This window comes from Nyctereutes procyonoides, unplaced genomic scaffold (genome assembly GCF_905146905.1).
Source record: "Nyctereutes procyonoides isolate TBG_1078 unplaced genomic scaffold, NYPRO_anot_genome, whole genome shotgun sequence".
In the NCBI taxonomy this organism is placed as follows: Eukaryota; Metazoa; Chordata; class Mammalia; order Carnivora; family Canidae; genus Nyctereutes; species Nyctereutes procyonoides.
Window position 1 is genome coordinate 39,119,196 of NW_026575136.1, and position 14,061 is coordinate 39,133,256.

The 14,061-nt window shown below is 50.3% G+C and overlaps 1 protein-coding gene across 5 annotated transcripts in view; it reads left to right on the forward strand.

The window, feature by feature from the left end:
* ATP9B (ATPase phospholipid transporting 9B (putative)) overlaps positions 1-14,061 on the forward strand; it is a 242,290-nt gene that overhangs the window by 208,510 nt on the left and 19,719 nt on the right. For all 5 annotated transcript variants that reach the window (XM_055302881.1, XM_055302885.1, XM_055302883.1 and 2 more), the window contains 6 exons: positions 1,681-1,842; positions 2,520-2,612; positions 8,159-8,242; positions 8,449-8,619; positions 10,789-10,887; positions 12,411-12,500. In XM_055302881.1, coding sequence (XP_055158856.1) covers positions 1,681-1,842; positions 2,520-2,612; positions 8,159-8,242; positions 8,449-8,619; positions 10,789-10,887; positions 12,411-12,500 — 699 coding nt within the window. The remainder of the gene's footprint in view (positions 1-1,680; positions 1,843-2,519; positions 2,613-8,158; positions 8,243-8,448; positions 8,620-10,788; positions 10,888-12,410; positions 12,501-14,061) is intronic.

Genomic DNA, 14,061 nt, shown 5'->3' on the forward strand with positions numbered 1-14,061 from the left:
CTGAGCCTTGGCGTTCAGGGTTTTTATTGGGGGTCACTGTGTAGACAAGGTTGACCCCCACATGGCCAACCTTCGTTTCCAGCCCCTGCAGAGGCCAAGGTGACACCACGAGACCAGTAAAGCACAGTGCAGACCATGTGCAGCCCGGCCACGCTTTCCCAGGGCACACTCCCGTGGGTGGAGGTCACTCCCAGGAGCATAGGCCCAGCAGGCCAGCCCAAATACTGCACAGATCCAGGGCTTTGCACTCTTAATCTTATTTTGCCTTCATTCTCAAAATTCCGTCTTGCAGCCTGCTGGTCAGTGGTGCTGGGTGTTAGAACCGGGAACTACCTAGGAAGCCCCGCTGATGCTTGGTCTGCCTGAGGGGCATCTCTGATGACACCGTGAGTCAGGACGAGGGAAGAGCCTAACGTAGACATGTGCTGAGCATCCCCAGGGGCCCTGCCGCCACGGCCATACGACGAGGCATTGAGGTGGGGGCTGACCTGAGCACTCCCACCTCGAAGCCACAGCTGGCCAGCCTCATCGTGGCCTGTCCTCGCATGACTGCAGTGGATGCTGAAACTCCGCACTGACTTTCTCCCCAACAGACCCCACGAGGCCCCTGAGTGACATGATTCCTCAGACCCTAGGTCAGGTGCTGGGAGGGTCGACGGGGAAGAAAACCGCAAGCAGGACGCGGCGCTGGGCTAGGGAGAGACCGGGCATCAGAGGAACGGGGTGGGGGAGCGGGGCAGGAAGAGTGCTGCCTTCTGCGTGTGTGGCAGCCCTCTGGGACCTGGGGCCAGCCGACCTCGTGCCAACTGATGAGTCTCTTGTTGTAAGATGGCTTTTAAAGACAGACTGATTTTTTTTTTCCAGAAAACACTGTCATGAAAAATACTGTTCATAAATTAACTTTAAAAATTATTCTTCAGGGGTGCCTGGGTGGCTCAGTGGGTGGAGTGTCTGCCTTTGGCTCAGGTCATGAGCTCAGGGTCCTGGGATCGAGTCCCACATCCAGCTCCCTCCTCAGCGGGTAGTTTGCTTGTCTCTCTGCCTCTCTTCCTACTCCCACGCACTCTTTCTTAAATAAGCAAAAGTCTTTTAAAACATTATTTTTCTGTTCTTGATTCTCCCACTGTAATTCTTGGTAGTAAATAACCATGAGGAAGAATGCTTCCATGTTTCAGAGCTATCTGTGCGCCGGGGAAGTTTGATCCTTCAGATCCAGAGCAGTTTGCAGCTGTACTTTCCATGCTGGGAGGCAGCGAGCCAGCTGATGCATTGGGGTGGTGGCTGCCAGAGAGCTGGTGTTGGGGTGACCCCTGCATTTCCCTCAGCCGGCAGTTCATCTGTATTTCGAAAGAGACAGGAAAACCCAGGGATGGGGGGCTGTGGGCGAGGTGGAAGGCCCTGGAAGGTGCTGTAGCTGGATGCGGGCTCTGCACTCTTGTGCTCCATCAGGACCTCGGAGCCCGCCTCTGGGACAGAAGGGTGACCAGTCATGGTTGTCATGCGGTGAGGCCCAGGGCCCCTCACGCTGCCTGTTCTCAAGTCCCAACATTGTTATTCTATGGGGAGTTCTTGCACAGCCACAAAAGCAGAAAGGCTCTGGCCCGTGTAGGTTGTGGGTGGCCAGTGTGGGTGAGCTTCCCCTGTGGGGCACATGGCCTCACTGTCGCTGGTCTCCCCTAGGTGGCCCTGGTGCAGTGGACTGAGAGTGTCGGCCTCACCCTGGTCAGCAGGGACCTCGCCTCCATGCAGCTGAGGACTCCCAGCGGCCAAATCCTGACCTACAGCATCCTACAGATGTTCCCCTTCACCTCGGAGAGCAAGCGGATGGGAGTCATCGTCCGGGTAGACTTCCACTCGGGGGGCGCTGTGCATGCCACACTGGGTACTCTGGATGTTTCACTGTTCATCCAAACAATTTAAGCTTATTGCAGGGTGGTTTTTTGAAATAAAATCTAAACTAAATTTACGCTGAGCAGCTAGAGAGGCTCTAGTCCTAGTGATTTAAGAGGCTCTAATGTCTCCTAAGACAATAGAGGCAGAGCAAGTAGGTGTTGGCCATTAACTTTTGAAGTCAGCTGAAGTCGTTTGTTTTGTTTTGTGCACAACAGCAATAGCAAGCCAGGGAGCTTTGCTGCAGAGTCAAGTTACTGACATGCACCTCTGTCAAATTTTTTTTAGCAAATACCAAAAACAAATACCTTGGAAGTTGGCTCACCAAGGAAAGCTTATTCAGTCAAGAATGAAAATTTGACAGAATTAACCTCAAATTTGTGGTCTGAGGCATATACCCATTAACAGATCCTGTTTGCCATCTCTGCACAGCACCAAGAGCTGCGTTTCTCTTCTGGGTTGGGTCTGCCTGACCGAGCAGGGAGCGCAGTGCCCAGCATAGGGAACTGCCTGGCTCACTACAGAGGAACGTTCCCGAGAATCACTTTCCTTAGAGCACCTCTGCTCAGGCAGCTGCTCTTGGCAGGAGCACTGTGGCCTCAGTGTCCCCATGTTTCCTTCTGTCCCAGGACGAGTCCACCACAGAGATCATGTTCTACATGAAAGGGGCTGACGTGGCCATGTCCTCCATCGTGCAGTACAACGACTGGCTGGAAGAGGAGGTAAGGCGTGTCTCCCACCAGCCCAGTGCTTCCCACCACCCATCGGAAGGGGAGGCCGGTGGGGGACATGCAGGGAGATGGAGGGAGACCCTGGGAGATGTGGGGAGACAGGGGAAGATGCAGGGAGACTCAGGAAGATGAGGGGAGACCCTGGGCGATGTGGGGAGATGGGAGGAGACCCTGGCAGTTGAGGGAAGACAGGGAGATGCGGAGAGATGCAGGGAGACGGGGGAGTTGGGGGACGGAGGACTCGAGGAGATGGGGGGATGCCCTTTCCCCGGTTCTGTGCTATGCCCTCCCTGGAGGAAATTGGGTGCCATGTCCTAAACCAGACACTGATGGGTTTGCAGAGATCGCAGTGGTTTTCCACCATGTTATTTTAAGTGATTCCGGTTCCTCTCAGTTTCATGAAGTAGAGAGGACAGCAATGCTATTTAATTGTAAAGAACTTACTCTCCATAGAAACAACTACTGTTCTTAGTTTCGGGATGACTGCATATGGATCTGTCAGTAAGTCTTTGTTAATAGTATTTTGTTTATATTAGTGAAGAAATAACATTATTAATCATTCACTGAAGATTCTGAGATAGTATTGCTTATATATAGCCAGAGTTGCATTTTAATATATTTAGTTTGTAACTAAGTTATTTGCAAAATTTTAATTAGGATTTTAATGCCATTGTAATTTGTATGTAGGATTCACTTTAGAAATAGAAAATAAGGGATCCCTGGGTGGCGCAGCGGTTTGGTGCTTGCCTTTGGCCCAGGGCGCGATCCTGGAGACCCGGGATCGAATCCCACGTCAGGCTCCCGGTGCATGGAACCTGCTTCTCCCTCTGCCTATGTCTCTGCCCCTCTCTCTCTCTCACTGTGTGACTATCATAAATAAATAAAAAATTTAAAAAAAAAAAAAAAAAAAAAAAAAAAAAAAAAGAAATAGAAAATAAGATACAAATATGATCAATCCTACATTTCATCAAAGTCTCCCTAAAGAAATGGGATTTATATTTAGCCTCATGAGGTTATAGTATTGTCTGTGTTTCTGTGTTAATAAAAAAGTTGGGTATCAGAGTAAAACACCTCTCTCCCGTGTGCGTGTTACTGTCAGTGTCCACAGGTCACCCCACCATGGCCCAGGCACGGTGGGCTAGTGTAGGGGCCACATCCCCACGTCCACGGCGGTATTGGCAATACGAATCAATAGCTCCTTCAGGCACTTGGATTTAATTAGGCACATGAATAAATTAAATTCCCTGAAGACCTAGTAAAATGCCATAAAAATTACTTTTGGTCATAATGATGTGCAATTAATTATAAAATATTTGTTTAATTTATTTAGCTTTATGAGGTCAAATCAATAATTGTCTTGCAACAGATAATGTCAGATTGTTTTTCACAAAGATAACTTTATTAAAAATCCTTTGTGCATTTATTTTCCCAATGTTACATTTTCTTCCTTTAGATAAATCTTCTGATCCTCCCCCCAATGTCTTTGTTGTAATATTTATCGTCTGAAAGCCTGTACTTTGTTTAAAACAAAAACAAAAGCAAAAAAGCTAGGCAGGCTCCAGGAGCCCCGGTGTACAGTGAGCTCTTGTGACTCCAGCAGGCGCACCCACCTCGCCTTTTTGGCTCTAGCCTGTGTTCTCCACATGCCAAACAAAACAAAAACAGCCATCACGTCACAGAAAGCACATTTTGTAAGGCTGCACCATCCGCATGGTGCAGTGTGCCAGGACGGAAGTGCCCGGGCGCATGGCCTCCTGCCATCTGCGTGCCGGTGGGTGCCAGGGTCAGGATGGGGCCCAGGAAGTGTGTGAGAGGCGCGGGGACTGGCGCCTGCCATCCCCAGGGCAAGCCGGCTGCGGGGCCCTGTGCCGTCTGCATTCCATGAGCATCAGACCTGGTCACACAGATGGTTGGGAGGATTTCGGGAGCTGAGCCGCGTGTTGTGTGTTCGCAGACTCAAACGTCCTGCGGGCACGTGAGGTGCACGAGCCTAGTCAGACGACAAGCCCTCGCGGGGGGTGCAGTTCTGTGGAAGCACCACCTCTGGCCTGAGGGGACGGTGGACAGAGAGGCCTGCCGGGCCAGCGGCGCATGTGTGCTCAGCCATGTCTGGGTCAGTGTGTGCCCGTGCCTGGGGGCACGGCACTTGCATGTGGGCCTCTGGTTCTGAGTGCGTGGCAGGCGGACTCCCACGGCACAGCTCGCTCAGGCCCGTGGCACCAGTGTCTGTCAGGACGTCCCAGCAGGGTATGGGGCATTCTGGGGGCCTCGCGCCACCAACCCAGCCTGCTGGGACTCCACATCCTTCCAGTTAACATGGCAGCAGCTGATGCATTGGTCTGCAGTATCTGCATCAGGTGGGGGCTGAGGCATCGGGCGTCTGTTTAGGTGCACGTGGGCCATACCGGTTTCGATGGCTGTTGTGTGTACCTCTGACATAAAGCCTGTACCCCTTGGCATTGGCTGAAGGTGCTCCAGAAGACCCTCCTCCTGTGTCTGGGTGTCCAGGCCACAGAGCCTTTGCAGACCCCTGCCCACAACACCCACCACAGGGCTGTGATGTTCGACTTTCTACATCGTCAGCCAAAACCAGGCCACCTGTGCTATGGTTGGGAGCTTTACAGACATGGTCCAGATGGGAAATAGTTCCTCAAAGTTTGAAATTTAAAAGAGTCAACCAGAAAGAGATGAAGGGGCAGCAGGTCTCTCAGGAGCCACACGGGGCCTGGATAGGCTGTGGCCGGTGGTAGTATTCTTGATATGTAGACACTATGGCTTCGGAGAATGGTGTAGCTTAGCACTCACATTGTTTTGTAAATTTTATTTTTCATGAAAACACATTATTCTGGAACAGTGCTGTTGATGTCACAGCTGGGGCGTACGTCTGGCTGCACCTGGTCGGGGGCCTTCCCGTCCGTGTGTCTGTTCTCACTGATGAGGGAGCCCAGGAGCCAGAGTCTCCCTTGGGGCCCCCTCAGCATCTTCTCCCCAGGACTGTTTCTGTCCTTGTTCCCTGCTCCTCACCTGGGGGGTCTCTGGGCCATGGGCACCAGGGACACGGCCTCATGTGGCTCACCTTGGAGTCTGGAGGATGGTGACCAGCCCAGGATACCTTGCCCTCTGCGAGCACTTTGCCCTGTGGCCCCTCCTGCTTCTCCAGGAGGGGGCTGAGATTTGAGGAGAGCCAGTGCACCCACCTGCCATGCCCTTCAGCTGCTCACCATGAGCACACCTGAGGGACAGTCTGCTGTCCTGTGGAGCTGGGGGTGCCGGCGTCTGAGAGCCTGCACCTGCTGTTGCGGCCCCACCTCCGTCTGCACAGCTGCGGGGGGTCGCTGTGCCCCCTGATGAGTGTAGATGGGTGGGAGCTTCGGGGCCATCCCATGAGCAGCACGGCTGCAGCCAGCCATGGAGGAGTGCATGCATGCCACACAGGCTGGCACCCCCACAGGTGGCCCGGAGTCAGGCTGTTTCTGTCCCCCTTCATCAACTAAAACTGCCTAGTTTTTCCTCTGAAAGGTGAAAACTACTCTCTTGTCATTTTGCTACAAGCTCTGACAGGTGGAGTAGAGTCTCCCCACAGCCCCCGAGAACGCTTGCCTTGTCTGTCTCACCATGTAGCATGGGCTCTTTCCCTGCGGGTAAGATCCAGGCCCAGCACAAGGGCCAGGACCTGGGTGGTCCCTCCTCCCATGGCCCTGCCACTTGAGACTCCTTTCCCTTCTCTCCCCCCTCTCCTTTTCTTCCTCCTCTTCCTCCTCCTCCCCCCACAGCCCTGCCACGTTAGGCCTCCCTTCTTCCAGGCCTTGCTCCCCCCACCCTGGCACTGAGCATCCACACTCCCTGTGCTGTGTGCATTCTCATGCAGACGTTCCTCACGACACCCTTTTTGAAGAGTCTGTTTTATTTTTTTTCTTTTTTTTTTTAATAAATTAATTTTTATTGGTGTTCAATTTACCAACATACAGAATAACACCCAGTGCTCATCCCGTCAAGTGTCCCCCTCCGTGCCCGTCACCCATTCACCCCCACCCCCCGCCCTCCTCCCCTTCCACCACCCCTAGTTCATTTCCCAGAGTTAGAAGTCTTTATGTTCTGTCTCCCTTTCTGATATCTCCCACACATTTCTTCTCCAAAACATAGTATTGGAAGTCCTAGCCTCAGCAATCAGACAACAAAAAGACATTAAAGGCATTCAAATTGGCAAAGAAGAAGTCAAACTCTCCCTCTTTGCCAATGACATGATACTCTACATAGAAAACCCAAAAGCCTCCACCCCAAGATTGCTAGAACTCATACAGCAATTTGGTAGGGTGGCAGGATACAAAATCAATGCCCAGAAATCAATGGCATTTCTATACACTAACAATGAGACTGAAGAAAGAGAAATTAAGGAGTCAATCCCATTTACAATTGCACCCAAAAGCATAAGATACCTAGGAATAAACCTAACCAAAGAGGTAAAGGATCTATACCCTAAAAACTATAGAACACTTCTGAAAGAAATTGAGGAAGACACAAAGAGATGGAAAAATATTCCATACTCATGGATTGGCAGAATTAATATTGTGAAAATGTCAATGTTACCCAGGGCAATTTACACGTTCAATGCAATCCCTATCAAAATACCATGGACTTTCTTCAGAGACTTAGAACAAATTATTTTAAGATTTGTGTGGAATCAGAAAAGACCCCGAAAAGCCAGGGGAATTTTAAAAAAGAAAACCATATCTGGGGGCATCACAATGCCAGATTTCAGGTTGTACTACAAAGCTGTGGTCATCAAGACAGTGTGGTACTGGCACAAAAACAGACACATAGATCAATGGAACAGAATAGAGAACCCAGAAGTGGACCCTGAACTTTATGGTCAACTAATATTCGATAAAGGAGGAAAGACGATCCACTGGAAGAAAGACAGTCTCTTCAATAAATGGTGCTGGGAAAATTGGACATCCACATGCAGAAGAATGAAACTAGACCACTCTCTTGCACCATACACAAAGATAAACTCAAAATGGATGAAAGATTTAAATGTGAGACAAGACTCCATCAAAATCCTAGAGGAGAACACAGGCAACACCCTTTTTGAACTTGGCCACAGTAACTTCTTGCAAGATACATCCACGAAAGCAAAAGAAACAAAAGCAAAAATGAACTATTGGGACTTCATCAAGATAAGAAGTCTGTTTTAATATGGGGAAGAAGTGTGCCTGTTTTGTGATACTCTCTGTGACAGCGGCTCTCTGCTCTGGGAGATCGGGGTAGCAGAGCTGTTCTTGCAGCATGGCTGTAACCCGAGGGCACTTCTGTGAGAGCTCCGTGTGCCATGCCTGTGCCCCCCGGGTCAGCAGGCAGAAGCCACACAAGAAACTGGGTGGCATGTGGTGCACAGGTGCCAGGATGACCTTAGAAGTGCAGGGCTCACTAGCAGGGGGCCTACCCTTCCCGTGGGGCCGCAGGGCGGATGCCATGGGTGCCCATCACCATTGCAGTCAGCACCTGGGGCCTCACATGACCTGTGTCTCCTTTTCCAGTGTGGAAACATGGCCCGGGAAGGTCTGCGCACTCTCGTGGTGGCCAAGAGGGCATTGACGGAAGAACAGTACCAGGACTTTGAGGTGAGCCACTTCCCCCCCCCCACTGTTCCCTATGGATGGTGCTCACTGCTGGTATGGACACGCATGGGCCCAAGGACAGCCTGGCTGCCGCACAGCACTGGGCTGTCCACTTGGGTCTGCTGGGCAGATGGGCTTGCATGACGTGGTAGATTTCCATGCACCCCCATGTCTGCAGCAACCACCCACAGCACCCGTCCTCTCCTCAGAGCCGCTACAGTCAGGCCAAGCTGAGCATCCACGACAGGGCGCTCAAGGTGGCAGCGGTGGTAGAGAGCCTGGAACGGGAAATGGAGCTGCTATGCCTCACAGGGGTAGAGGACCAGCTGCAGGCGGACGTGAGGCCCACCCTGGAGATGCTACGCAATGCCGGCATCAAGGTACACACGCAGGCCTCCAGCGCCAGAGCTACTCACCCGTGGAAGCGCCAGCAATGAAGCTGGCGGGGGGGGGGGGGGGGGGCGCTGAAGATGGGGAGGATGCAGGCAACCTTCCTCCTCCCTCCTCCCTGGCTGAGCCCTGCCCTGAGCCAGCACCGGGAGTCTCCTCCTGAGACCCACCCCTATGTGGGAGTCTGCCTGTCACCATCAGGGCCTACCCCGCCCCCCTCCCTGCCCCTGCCCAATCCCAGCTCACCGGGCTCTCAGGCTTACCCTCTGCCCAGCTTCATCCCCTAAAACTTTGTTGGCCCTGGGTCTCCGTGAGGCATGAGCTCAGGACAGTCTTAGGCTCAGGAGACCTGGGGTCTTGCTTAGGGGATGTGCCACACTCACGCTCCAGAGCTTTCTGCTCACACCCAGATGTCTAAACGAAGGTCACTCAGCACTGCTTTGTCCTTTTCCCTTCTGCTGGTGGCTCCCTGCAAGTCTGGGTATCTGCACACTCACCTGTCCTGCTTTTTCTTCCTGGTCTGTCCTCTTCGTGGTATTAAGTTGTAGCTTTCAGGGAACTGCTTTCTGGCCTTAGGTGCCTTGAAACCCAATGTTCAGTTACAGAATGAGAGAAAAGACTGTTCTAAGACTGCCCTGAGGACTGGGGCCTCATGTTCAAGAATGAAAACAATACAATTGGAATTTCACAGAGAAGCTAGGGGATAGTGAGGCTAGAGAGGCAGAAAGGAAGGTCAGCGTTAGAGGAAAAGCTGTGCGCGGCTTCCAGCTGGAACACACACAGTGGGCTCTAGGGAGACTCCATGTGCACACAGCAGGTGCACCCTTGCCTCCGGGGGCCTGGCCAGGGAGGAGGCACTGTCTCTCTAGGCAGCACTCCCATCAGGAGGTGCGTCTGGCTTCAGACTCACGAGAGAAACTAAACCTGAGTGTGCTGTGCTGCCAGCACCTGGGTGAGGAAGAGTTGTGGCTGCTGTGGCCTCACCAGTGGCGGTGGCTCTTGCTGTCTTGCGGGAATTGTTAGCAACTGTGTCTTCACGATGTACTCTCATCTTCAGTCTGGGCTCAGTAAGATGTGTGAGATAAGTAAAAAGCACAAGTCCTACACTGAGAAGCAGCAAAAACTCAGTATTGCTGTGAGTCATTGGCTGTGTCCAGAAATGCATATTTGTATGTGACACACAAAGCACCTGAGAAAGTCAGGTGTCGGTGAGAAATTTCTAAGTTTTTTGCTTTACGTGAAATATGTATGTAAACCATCCTGTCGACACATTAAATGTCCTGGTTTTGTTGTCTTTGTCATCTAGGGGTGCTTACGTATGTAACACATGCTTGTGTAAATTTTTAAAGTAAAAAAATAAATAAATAAAAGTAGTATTTGACATATTTTATTTGGTACAAACAGCTTTTGGTTTAACTTTTTCCCCTTTACCATTTTGAACCTCAGTTTCCAATTTAAAAATTAGCGAATTAGAATAAGGATGTCCAGGGTGCTCCTGGCTCTACAGGCCTGAGACGATGCGGCACCTTCCGGGCCCGCTCGTCCAGTGTGCAGCCCTGTGAGCATCGCCCCTGGATATATACAGGCGTCCTGTTAGTTTCAGTCCTGAGGTTCCTAAACCTCACATCTCAGCTGATATGTCTAACATCACGTTGCTCCTACTTGTTTTAACTAAGTCTACAGAGACCTTTTTTGTTGTGGTAAAATGTAGATAACATGCCATTTATCATCTGACCTGTTTCTGAGTGTACGTAGAACTCACTGTCGCTAAGTACACTCACAGGGTTGTGCAGCTGTCCTCACTAAGCACTGACCCCTCCACTCCCAGCCCTGGTCGCCTGGTCCACCACTGGCCTCTGTCTCTGTAGGTGCAAGTCCTCCAGGGACCTCCTAGCTCTGCCGTCCCACAGCCTTTGCCCTTGTGCAGCTGGCTTACCTCACTGAGCACAGTGTCCTGTAGTCCTGGCCCAGCAGGTGCCAGGCTATCCCTCCTCTTTAAGGCTGAATGCTGTTCCACAGCGTGTTTGCCACGTTCTACTATCCATCCATCAGTGGACACTGGGCTCCTCCTGTGGTTTGGCTGCCATGAACATGAATGTGCAAGTGTCTGCTCAAGAATAGATGCTTTTAAGAGTTCACCATCTTCACTTGTCTCCTAGATATGGATGCTAACGGGCGATAAACTCGAGACCGCCACTTGCATCGCCAAAAGCTCACATTTGGTGTCTAGAACACAAGACATTCACATTTTCAGACCAGTGAGTATATGTCTAAAAGCACTTTGATTTTGAAATGTTTTGTTTCACAATCAAAACTTGTGGTTTTGTGAGAATGTATGTGCAATGATTTAGTAATTATAAAGAAGAGAAATACTGTAATTTTCTGACTGAATTTATACAAACATTGCAGATAGGTTTCTATTAGCTGCCCACATCAAATGGGATGAAAAAGCTGCATTTTGACAGAGTGAAACAAAGTCTAAATTCAAAAGTATTTTTCTGTTGTACTATTGGATTTATTAATCAATTTTCTATTTTAAAATGGACATCCTGCCATCATTTCCTGTTCCATTTACTAAGTGTATGTTGATAAAAACCACATTTTTGTATTAGTTATACCTGATAGTAGGAATGTGTTTTTAATCTACTACCATTTTGAAATTAAATGTTCCTTAGATCAAAGGAAATTAATAAAAAATGGGCTAAAGTTTGTGTTTTTACTGTATCACTTATGACTAATGTCTGTAATTCAAACAAAAATGCGATCTCCTGAGTTGATTAATGGTGGTTAGCAGACAGGATCCATCTGTGTCTGCTCTTCAGAGCACTTGCACCTACAGAAAGTGATTTGAATATAATTTACATGTAAATGTCATTTATTTCCAAGCATTGGAATGGCAAATTAGACCCTGCAGAGGACTATTTGCAATTAAATTATTAATGATTCTGATAATACTTCAGATCAATTTTTGTTGACTTTTCAATGTTACAGCCACACAAATTGAAATTTCCTCAGTAAAGCCTACCTATTTAAAGAGGAGTCTGAGATTAATTTGGACCATGTGAAACTTAAACTTCAGTCTTCAACATAGCCTTTCTTTTATTCCCTGTAAGATCTCTGCAGAAAGAATGTCAAAAACCAGTCTGTTGCTTTCTAAAATGCTTTCATTCTAAGATTGATATTTCAAGATTATGACTTGGTTTTACTTTTAGATTGTTTGATTATTCGGATGTTGTGTTTGCTTGAACTAGTAGAGAAAGTTGAAACCTGTGGCATTTATGAGCAGGGGCATGTTTTCAGGAAGCCTGGCTTTGCAACCCCTGCCACTCCAGCCATGCAACCTCCCTGGGCTCTGGCTGCGGCTCCCTGAAGTATAATTCTGAAGTCTCAGTGTCACCCCCACTCCAGCACACGGGCCCCCTATGAGCTACCAGAACCGCATCACATGTCTCTGGGGAATATCTGGCTCACAGGCAGCACACAGGCAGTGTTAGGGATTGGTACCCCGCCCCCTTCCCCTGCTGAGCCCCTTTCCTCCCCTGTGGCTCCCTGTACCTGGGGGACCCCGCAGCACTTCCCAGTAAGTGGCAGCTTTGAGTTGTTGCAGGCTGGAAAATAATTTGTGTTAAGTAAGTAGGTATTTATTCCCAGAGGAGAGATTCAGAAGAGCAGGTTATTAGAGGACCGAGGCCTGTGGGCAGCCCCTGGCAATTTTATGTGATCGGCAGGTCTCTGATGTAGATGACATTGTAATTTGGGTGCTTTTCTCCCTTTTGTGGAGGTAACCAACCGGGGAGAGGCCCACTTGGAGCTGAACGCCTTTCGAAGGAAACACGATTGTGCACTGGTCATCTCAGGGGACTCTCTGGAGGTGAGGCTGCATTCTATGTGCGCATCTATCCATTCTTCCATCTCTCTGTGTCCCTGGAGGTGAGGCTGCGCTGTGAACATGTGCGCATCTGTCCATCCATCTGTCTGTCTGTGTCCCTGGAGGTAAGGCTGCACTCTGACCATGTGCGTGTCTGTCTGTCCATCTGTCTGTCTATCTGTGTCCCTGGAGGTGGGGCTGCACTCTGACCATGCACATGTCCATCGTCCGTCCATCCATCTGCCCTCCCCCGGCAGACCTAGAGCTTTCTGAGTGAGTGCTTGCTCGGTGGTCGCTATCCCAGTGGTGGTTACTAAACTCTGCTAAGCACTTACAACCTGAAGAGCCACCATGGCGATGCCAGAGGGCTGACTTTCTATGATATTTTGGAGGTTGACTTATTTTAGGCTGATTCGAGATTCTCTTAGGTGCTAGGCCTTCTGCTCACCATTAACAACACAGGTCCCCATGGAGTCCCACCTGTGGCACCTGTCTACTTGACCTAAGTGTACCTAAACCAGTATTTCCAGGAGTGGGCCAGGGACACAGGAAACAGACTGGCGGCCCAGCAGGAGGGGCTGGCTTGGCTCTCAGTTCTGGAACCACTGTCACCCTGAGGCAGGGCCCTAGAACCTGTGCACTGACTCCCTGACCCCGTTCCCTTCGCCTCCCCAGGGGATAAACCCCATGTTTGCTGGGGCAGGAGGTACAGCAGCTAGCAGCCTCAATTCTCACAGCTCTTATGCCTGGCCATGTGCTGGCACCTCCTGGACTTCCAGACCCGGAGCATCCCGCAGTGCTGCTCTCGGGCCTCAGCTGGATCCTCAGCCTTTCCCCTGTTGGCTTCAGAAGATTTCCCCCCCGCTGTGGAGGCGTTTACTACATATCCTCTGCTTTCCAGCACCCGAATATTTGCTCCTCCCTCCTCCCTCTGAGGCCACCTTAGAGATTCATGTCTTTTTAAAAATCTCTCTTTATAGTTGTTTTAGTGTGATTTGTGAAGAAGCAAAAGTAGGTACTTGTTAAATCCACCATCTTTTAGGAGTATGTACTTTTTTTTTTTTAAGATTTATTCATGAGACACACAGAGGCAGAGACACAGGCAGAAGGAGAAGCAGGCTCCCTGCAGGGAGCCTGATGTGAGACTTGATCCCGGGATCATGACCTGAGCCAGAGGCAGACGCTCAACCACTGAGCCCCTCAGGGGTCCCAGGAGTATGTACTTTTAATTAAATATTTTTCCTCTTTGGTCCACACCAGAGCTACACATAGCCGATCAACATAGAAAACCTGGTGGTGAAAATCAGATCTGCCCACCTGCTCCTCCCCGGTCCTGCTCCCCAAAAGCACCATCTTATGTTTCTGTGTCTGGGTCTTTCATTGCTTCTGTCCCTCATCTAGATAGTACACTCCTTCCCTGGTCCCTGTGCTGGACCTGGTGCTGGGCTTCAGCCTGAGCCTGGTGCTAGTCCAGGTCCCAGTCCTGGTGCCAGTTGTAGGGAGGTGCATCTGCAGCCCCTGATGGGCCCTGTGGGGTCAGGGGAGCCATTAGTCCAGAGTGGGC